This window comes from Panthera uncia, chromosome B4 (genome assembly GCF_023721935.1).
Source record: "Panthera uncia isolate 11264 chromosome B4, Puncia_PCG_1.0, whole genome shotgun sequence".
Taxonomy (NCBI): domain Eukaryota; kingdom Metazoa; phylum Chordata; class Mammalia; order Carnivora; family Felidae; genus Panthera; species Panthera uncia.
In genome coordinates, this window is record NC_064809.1 from 22,403,692 (window position 1) to 22,413,645 (window position 9,954).

The 9,954-nt window shown below is 41.1% G+C and overlaps 1 protein-coding gene across 1 annotated transcript in view; it reads right to left on the reverse strand.

Annotated features, from left to right (window-relative positions):
* Window positions 1-9,141, reverse strand: part of ARHGAP21 (Rho GTPase activating protein 21) — a 137,419-nt gene extending 128,278 nt beyond the window's left edge. Inside the window, 1 exon segment of the mRNA XM_049624712.1 lies at window positions 9,063-9,141. Coding sequence (XP_049480669.1) covers window positions 9,063-9,140 — 78 coding nt within the window. The 5' untranslated portion in view covers window position 9,141.
* Between the last annotated feature and the right edge of the window lie 813 nt (window positions 9,142-9,954).

Here is a 9,954-nt window from a genome sequence, read left to right on the forward strand (position 1 = left end):
TTATGCAAGTGATTATAACGATCACCCAGATTGGTCTGACTTAAATTCCTACCAAAGCAGGAATTCTGTCTGTTATTCCCCCAAGTGAAGGTCATTCTATTTGCAAAGAACACATTGAATTTCAGTTACCTTCTATTAAAAAAAAAAAAAAAATTCTTCTGAATACTGAGCTCAATCAATTGGCTCATCTATCTATCCACTGACCTTAGTTCTGCCCTTCACAGCATACAAAATAAATCTTATCTCTTTTCCATATTACAATCCTTGAAAATAACTTGGTACAGTGCTTTGTGATTTTCTTTTCCTGCACTTACAAAATTGGTAAGATCCACATATGTGTGTGTGTGTCTAGGTATATGTCTGTCTGTCCGTCTGTCTATCTATCTATCTATCTATCTATCTAGAGAGACACACACACATCCATCTACAGAGACACATAAACACAGAAGGGGTGCCAACCCACACACACTTCAAAATCTGTGTATAACTTTCGACTCCCCAGAACTCAGCCACTAATAGCCTCCTATTGACTGGAAGCCTTACTGATGACAGAAACAGTCAACTAACACATATTTTGTATATGATATGTATTATATACTGTATTCTTATAATAAAGTAAGCTAGAGAAAAATGTTATTAACAAAATCATAAGGAAGAGAAAATACATTTACAGCACTGTCTTGTCTTTGTCAAAAAATGTCCACATTTTAGACCCACACAGTTCAAATGTCCATTGTTCAAGGGTCAATTGTATATATCTTCCCTATGGGCAGAGAAGGGTGTCAGTAATACATTACTAAATGGGAAAAAAAAATAAATTGAAAACATTTCCTAAAAGCATTAAAATAAAGAAATGATTTCAACTAGGTGCCCAGAGCATTTCCTTCCCCTCACATTCACTCGGTAGGTAATATGTTTCCAGAAGCCAATATGCAGAACCCAGAGGAGAAAGTAGGTCTCCTTCACCAAGCTAACACAAATTCTTTTAAATACTGAATCTTTATTATCAAAATGCTGGGGATTATAGATGTCTAGATATCTTGAGGTTAAAACAAAAAAAAATGATGCCAATAACCCCAAGATCATAACAGCTAAGACATATCCAGAAGAAATGTAATCATTAGTCCAGCTTTCCATCTATCGACATTCAAGGATACTCTCCACATTGTAAGAAAAAGGAAAAACAAAATGTTCCTAAGAATGTAAGTTCTGTCAAGTTGTATTAAAGATTAAGGCAGTGAACAAGAGTGTAAGTCAAGAGACTATGTCCTCACTAGGTTGTAAGAAGGAAAAAGAAGTTGCAGGATCAGGAGCAGGTCGCGTATGTAGCACTACTCATAATTGTGCCAGATGTGGATCTAGAACAGGGATACACATACAAGAGGGAAAGGCAATAAAAAAACCAATTCTGAATCAAAAACACACCCAATATCAAATAGAAGACTCAACAGCAGCTGGTGCGACTAAGGAAAAGTAAATACGCTCTTTAACTTGCCATCTTTTGGTAGTAATAGCTAGCTCTGGGCTGCCTAAAAAATTTCCCCCAAACAGATGAATATTCAGAAATATCAAATTTGGGCTCTAGATCTATTCTCTTATTCACAAATCTACACAGCAGGATTTCTTGCATAGTAATAGATAACCGGAAAAAAAGAGGACTTACAAAAAACAATTTCCATCACATTTAGTTTCTTTAACCTAAGTACGAGGTAACCAGTTGTCTTTCAGATAATTTTAGAAGTACAAAAGGCCATCTTCCATATTTTTTTATGAAGTAAACTACTTGCACAATACTCGTTTTTTTAAGAATAAGACAATTTCAACTAAAAAACTATTTTGGTGGGAACAATCCAGAATTAAGCTTTTAAATGGAGATGTCCTCCTACTCCAGACCAATAGAACTTACAGAAGGCTCATAAGATTTAACATATTTAATTCTTTCTGGTCAATTGAAATTAGATAAATAACAGGACAATCTTTAAGCCCACTAACCTTTCGTTTTACTAATCTAATCACATCAACCAGAAAGAAAAACAAGTGCCTACCATATGGTCTTTCTGTAATAGAAGATAGCTGCATTCAATAACAGCATCTGTGCATCTTCAGCGACACTAGCATTGCTCATACTTAAATCACCATGTTGTTAAATATAATAAGATGACAGGTCCCTTCACAGAGCAAAGAACAAAAGAAACTGAATTATCACTTTCCTGCTAGATTATCTGACCTGGTCAAAAGGACAGAAATGAAGGAAGGATCAGAGATTATGTAATCAAGGAATAAGGACTTCATAAAATGTTTAGCTTGGAAGAAACGAATGCTAAGGAACACGAACAATGTGTGGAGAAATCTTCTTTTGACCGGGGTACTCATTTGTTGATGGCCTGTATCTAGTTATGTGTCCCACTCAATACAGCCAAATCCGGACTCCTGCGGAAATGTCCCTCCGTACTTGCTGTTGGCGACTGCTGCCATTCTTAATTCTGACAGGCTTTACCTTTAATCCCAATCTGCAGCACAAAGCTTTTGACACACAATGATATTCTGACATCTAGACTCAGGTATACAAAGGAACACATGTTTAAATAACGGTGTTAGATTACATGGTACTACAACTAGCCTAGAGTGAATCCTAGGCCTCCACTGGAAAAAAACACACGCTTTAAAAAAAAAAAAAAAATTAAGTACTGTTTTGAGTAGTGTGAATCCTTTTTAAAAAGTATTTAAGTATTACTTTAAGCAGTGTAGGTTTCCTAGAAACCAAATTTTCGCAAGACTAGTAACGTATTGCTTATTTTTTAAAATCTGTAAATGGTGTCTTCTTATTGCAGTTTTGGAATCAGGCAACAAAGAGAAAATACAAAAATAATATCACTCCAAATTCTCATCGTCTAGAACTAACAAGTGCTAACATTTTGTCATAGTCAATGTTGTGAACAATTTTAACTTACAATGAAAAGTCTATGATATGAACAATATTTAATAAAGAGCATTAATACACTGGCCATTCATTTTAAGAAAAAAAAGATCACCAATACAGACATATTATCTTTTTATAGTTTCCCCACCAGCCTGATTCCCCATCCACCAGTCTATTAATTACCATTATCTCACCTCTTAGTGCAAATCATTTCATTCATTTCTGCTGCACACTGTCTGGGTTACTGTTACTTGGATACCAGCTTCCCAAAGGAAAGAAAGATGCAAAGAAAAAAGGCACCAAAAATGTGAACAGCAGTTGGTCCTAACAGAAATGGAGGTCTCAGAGACAAAACACCCTACACACTTCTGTCTCATCTAAATTAAGCATTCACATGTTATGTACCCATAGATAAACTCAAAAACACTTTGGAATTTTTCTTAAGTCTTGATTCACTCGTTCATTCGCTCATTGGAAAAAAAAAAATGTCTGTGGGCCTATAATGTGCAAGGCATCGTTCTAGGCACGGAAAATACAACGTGAACGAAACAAACTGCACTGAACACATTCTAGATGTACGATCTGTCCAAATAAATAGGCAAAATCAGATGGATAAGCTATGTCAGAGGGAGATGAAGCGATAGGGGAGCAAAATACAACAAGGAAGGAGGGATGGTCGTGTCATGGAACAGGGGAGAGGCCTTCACTAAACCTAACTAACGGTCAGCAAAGGCGACACTCAGGTGACCTCAAGGCAAAACCTGAAGGAGACAAGGAAACGAGCCGTGCAGAGGCCTGAGCGGGGAGAGTGTTCCACGTGGAGGGCACAGCTAGTGGGAAGGCTCTGGGGAATGCCATGCCCAGTGTGTATATACAAGAGTCCAGAAGGGCTAGTACAGAGGGAGGACAGTGAAAGTAGCAGGAGGTGAGATCAGGGAGGTGGGAGGGCAGACTGGGACTGTGCATGGAAGAACTTCGGCTTTTAACCCGGAGGGAAATCAGAGGCCATCAGAGGAATGGGAGCAGAGGAGTGACCCTGTGATGTACAGAGAGACGGTACCATCTGCTCTGGTCTGGTTACCGTGTGGAGAACAGACTCCAAGCCGGCAAGCACTGAAGCTGAGAGACAGTCAACCCGATTTGCAAGGTATGCATGAGGGAGGCCAAAGATCACTCCAAGAAGCCTGACCTGGAAGGTGGGAGTGCCAGTGCTTGAGAGGAGGAGAAAACTGGGAAGGTGGGCAGGAGTGGTTTTCGACATGCCTCTTTACTATCTATTCAAGAAGAGACAGAGTGGCCAGGTGAATGCAGGAATCTGAATTCAAACAGGGGTCGAGACACACACACACACACACACACACACACACACACTCTCTCTCTCTCTCTCCCTCATAGGTGTATATATGAATTATCAGTATATACTTGATACTTAAAACCAAAGTGCTAACCATCACACCATGGAACCCCACTCGATATTTAAAATCATAAAACAGGGTCACCTGGGTGATTCAATCTGTTAAACGTCTGACTCTTGGTTTCAGCTCAGGTCATGATCTCACGGTTTCACGGTTTGAGTCTGATGCTTGGGATTCTCTCTCCCTCTCTCTATGCCCCTCCCCCACTAGCGCTGTCTCTCTCTCAAAATCAATAAATAAACTTAAAAAAAAAAACACTTTTAATAATAAGTAAAACCATAAAACTGAGCACAGAGAGAAGAAAAGAGGGCCAAACTGAGCCCTGCTATAGATGAAGATTTAGCAGGCCAGAAAGTTGAGGAAACTTCAGGGACTGAGAAGGAGGGATCAGTGAGGCAGGCAGATCATCAAGACAGTACAATACACTGGAATCTAAATGAACTCTGAATAAAAATTAAAGCCTTTCCTATGTATTCATTCATTAAGTCCACAATATTTATTAAGCACCTACTATGAGCCAGACACAGTAGAAACAAACATGGCACCTGCTCCTATGGAGGTTGCAGTCCAGGGGGGAATAGAGACAAACAAACACGTAAGGACTATTCCTGAGAAAGTACAGGGTGTTTGGGGGATATCGCACTGGGGGCCACTAATCCAGCCTGGGAGGATCAGGAAAGTCTTTCCTGATGAAGTGAAATTGAAGAAAAGACCAGAATGATGAGTCAAAATCAGGCATGGAGGGGTGGCAGGTGGAGGAGGGGGAGCTGGAGGGAAGGGTGAAAGAAAATAGCATTTGTGAGGGCCCAAAACGGAGAGACTTGTGTTGCCCCAGCGGACCTGACAGCAGTTCAGTACTGAAGTGTAGGAAGAGGTGACATATGACAGGAGAAGGGCTGGACAGGTGCCTTTCTTCCAAAGGCAGTGGGAAGCCCGAAAACCGTTTTCTACAGGGGAACGTTGAGGAGGAGCACTCTGACGACTGCACGGGCAGAGCGTTGGCTGGTGACAAGGCTGGGCAACTGGGAAAGGAGTTTGGAAGTGAGAAGCCGCTGACCTGAACTCGGGTAGTGGCGGTGGGATTTGAAATGCAGACTCCACAGGACTTTGGATAGGAGCAATGAGGAGAGAGAAGGGTCAAGGGTGCTAACCTGGTCTTTGATGGGGACAGATAAGGAGGTGGCATTGCTACTCACAGAAAGAAGGAACTCAGCAAGAGAAGTCGAATTTGTTAAATTTGAAATGCCTTTGGGCATTTTTTTGGATTAAAAAAAAAACTGTTTGGTAAAGAGGCAAAAGGTTCCATAGGTCTGAAGATCAACTATGAAACCTGGGATTGAGCTGTAAGTTTAGAATCACCAGCATGCAGAATAAAGCCATGGGAGAGTGTAAAATGAAACCCAGGGAGAAAAGAGAGGAGTAGAGGAATGGCAAGAGCCTGGCTCTAGGTAAAGCCAACATGAAAGGGGCAGCAGAGGAAGAAGAAGCAGAGGGAGGAAGGGACAGAGACAGAGAACAGGAGAGCACCTGAGAAGGAACGAGGGGGTCTGGGATCGAAGCAAAGTGCACAGGTATTCCAGAAAGAACAGCAAAAGGATGAACTCTCGTGAGTTCATACACAGGAAAATGCCTTCCTGTATCATTTACACCATTCCAAAATCAACCAACCATTGTCTTTCATCAGCTATGGTACACTGTAGTCACAGGATAATCTCAGGCTGGATGAAGAAGCACGCCATAAAATGAAAGAAATTAATTAGCATTAGTAAATAAGCCTGTCTTGATAACAGGCAGTGAAAAGTGCTAAAAATTCTATCGCTGGGCAACACGAGGGCCTACAGACAGAGTGAAATAAATATGAGAAATAGGAAAAATAACGTGCTCTAAAAAGCTGAGGAAAAAGTTTTTGCCTTTGGTTTAAAAAAAAAAAAAAAAAAAAAGCAAGCTGGACCCTAAAGGATGAGCTCTATAAGGTATGAAAGGGGTGATCAGATCACCAAATCTAAACTAAGTGATTCTGTAAGCAAAGCTCCTCAAGGCTGGCTGTCAGAACAGTTCACAGATGAGGCTGTACACACACACACACACACACACACACACACACACACACACACCAAAGCACACTTAGCTGGCTCAGAGTGCGGGAAACCATATTTTCAGATATCTAAAGTATTTAATTCTGTATGAAGAGAACTGTGCTATCCTTAGCACACAATCCTTAAATACATTCTACGAAATTGTCACAATTCATTATTTGAAGAGGACTGTTATTTGTTTGGTTTTTAACCTTCTGATATATTCTTGGGGAGTGGTGCTTACATTTATTCATGTATCAACACAATTAGATTCTAATACAGAAGATGAACAAGAAGTTTCTGAATGTTTTCCAACAAAGCAATAGACCTTATCTATAAAAAGTGGAGTTAGCTAATTAGATAAATCCTGAATCAGAGATTTCTATTAATTCACTGCATCGATTTCTTCTGTCCTGCACAGTTAAGTTTCTTGGATGATCAACAGCATCGATATTAAGACATATATGCTCGTCTCTTTTTAGGTTAAAACACATACCAATTTACGATTCAAACACACATTTAGGAACATAGCTATCGGTTTCTAAAATTTTTTAAAGAATGACAGTATTACTTCAGAATGTAATACTTCTAATAAAATTAAACACAAAAATTAATTGCAGTGTCAAAGACTTAAATTATCTATCAACCCAAAGTATTCCAGTGGCAAGTCTCATTTTATTACTAATAAATACGAGATTTAACATGCTTCAGAAGTATCAATGAGAGCTAAATACACAACAATGAAACAGGCAATAATTACTCCTTACCCTGAGATTTTAAGATGCTGTCTGATAGCATATAGCCCCTTTATTTCTATTTCGCATAGAATGTAAGCTATATACCTATTCTTTAAAAACCCAAACAATATTATAGCTTAACACCAAACTCAAGTTCTGTGTATAACCTTTAAATGAGCAAAATACAGGCAATGTAATGTTTTCTTGTTTCCCAAACTAGAAATAATGTGGCCATCCCAGCAGTAACATCCAAATGAAAACAAATTTCACAGTCCTTAAAAAAATACATAACTGTCAGTGTTAATATAAGCCAAGTTTGCAACTGGAAACATTGCTTCCTAGCCAAGGACAAGATGTGTCTATTAGAAATTCTTGGTTTCAGGACAACCCTTAACTGACAAAAAAAAAAAAAAAAAAAAAAAAAAAAAAATCAAATAACATTAGTTCTTGCAAATATAATGCAAATAGCATGCTAATTAAAGTATTCACAAGACAATGACAAATAAGGCTTTGGGACCACAGTACATATTATTATGTAACTACAATACACATTAAGCAATCACCAAAGTTGTAGGGAGGCCTTCCAAAAGGAGTTATTATGGTTTACCATGATCAGAGGATTGTGGTGTTATACTTAATCACATTTTACCTGCAAGCAGGTGTTTACAGGTGTCAAAAAGTAAAACACTGGTCCTAACTGCAAACCTACAGTTCTAACAAGTTGTGCAGTAATGGCATACTGTGCCTACCTCCCTGTATTTTCTGCATAAACTTTCTAATCCAGTATGAAGTCAGATACAGGAAGCAAGTTCTTCTGCATGCTTTAAACACAAAAATTTACCCTGACTCATTTTTACCAAAATGCCAAAACTCACACACTCAGAACTAGAACCCCTGGCTGTAAAGTTAAAATTTAACACTTGCAAAGCACAAATGACAGAATGAGAGCAAAGGCTCTTTGGGGGATGTTACTGTTATCTATCCCATCTGTCAATAAAAACAGAGACGGCTCAAAAGTAAAGTTTAAAATTCAGCGCATTTAGCAAGCAAATTACAGAAATCCCCAATAACCAAGTAAACACAATATAGTCATCACAGAACTCCAAACATGAAGAGAAAAAAGAATACGAGAGGCAACGGGGTACATGGGTGTAATAAATCAATGGATTTTCTGCTTTCTGTCCTGCCTGCTCCAAAAAATTTCAGGAAGCCTGGCACAGAATCTTCTGAGCCCTCCCAGAGGCGATGGGCTAAAGGCGATGCAAGCCACCTGACCCCCCGGGGCGGCTCACAGAACTGAGCAGTGAAAGGCAGGCATAAATAAAAGGACAGCAAAGGCAGGAGATTTTTCAGGGAGTTGGAGTTACAACTCTATAAATCTTTTCTTTCCAAGGCTGTGCTTAAACTGTCCATGGGGAAAGACCTGTTTTTCTACCCAGAACAGAGGTCCACACCAACGGTAAGCCAGAATACCCATCAAAGCCAAAGTGAGACTGAGGTCCGGTGGCAACAAGCGTCACCAGCTCCCCTCGCTCCACCTCTGAGGGCAAATCTTGGCGACGGACACACGAAAATGCACAAAGGCACCCCGTAAGCAGCCCAACTCCAAAACTGCTGGAGGACGGGGACTGAAGGAAAAGACACCCGTCAAAGTATTCCCAGCCACCTGCAAGGGGAGAATTCCCAAGTCTGAGGTGATGGGGCATGATGGGGCATTTCAAAATGAGGAAACCCTTCTTGCAGAAGAATGGCTGGAAGTTCCTGGAAACAAAAATGGGCAAGGCTGCACCGCCCTAGGGTCAAGCGGGGGCGTTCCCACAAACCAGTGCAAAAGGGCCCAAAGCCTGTCAGCTGACCCCCCAGCCAGCAGGACACCCCGCGGGCCAGTGGCCCAAGATGCTGCCTCTGCACTTACCTCACACGTGGGGGACCCACAGGCCTTGAGCTTGTCACCATCTCCCTCCGGTAGCCCAGTCCGACGTGTGGCCATCATTTCATTTCAAATGACAAAGAAGGGACCAACCCTTTGGAGTCCACATTGGGGGGAGGAATGCTACCACACACCAAAAAGGGAAGAATTCCACACCAGGCTCCCGGAGGTGCAGGGCTGGTGAAACAAGTAACGTGCCAGGGAATGAAATGTTTTGATGAAGCCCCTTCAAAACGCCCCGATGATTTATTTCTCCGGACTTCAACTGACTTCACCGTCTTCGTCCATTTCTCAAGACTTGAAAAACAAAGACGATGGGTCTTCTCGGCAGCTAACGAGGCCAACTGCAGACCGCGGTCCCCCTCCTCCTCGGCGTGACTCCCAGACCAGGAGGAATCCGAGTGGGTCTCGAAGGCTGGAACGTCAGCTCCCAGAGAGATCTCTCCTGGAACAGGGAATGGTTACAAGGGCATGAACTTTCTCCAGACGCTGACCTTAGCCTTGCCACATGTCTACACCAAGTTCGCCTTTCCACCACTTGGAAAGATTATTCGGTCCACGCTGATGGACCTCACGCACGAAAGAGGAAATAATCCTCCTAGAGAAAACTGTCCTGATTTCCTATAAATCAGGAAAAAGAGAGAGAGGGAGAGAGGGAAGCCTCAGAAGTGCACGGTGGTTGCGTCAAACACGCCTGGTTGGTGTGCAGCCTTCAAGAAAGAATTTCCCTTTTCTCCAAGTGCATTTTCATCAGTGTGTTTTCTGGGCAGAAGAGAGAGTGTCTACGCTCTCCAGCATCACCCAGACACTTAGGCGTAGCGGAAGTTTTCTCCCCACGAGATGAAAATGGAATAATACTTTTCAAAACCCCTGCTCG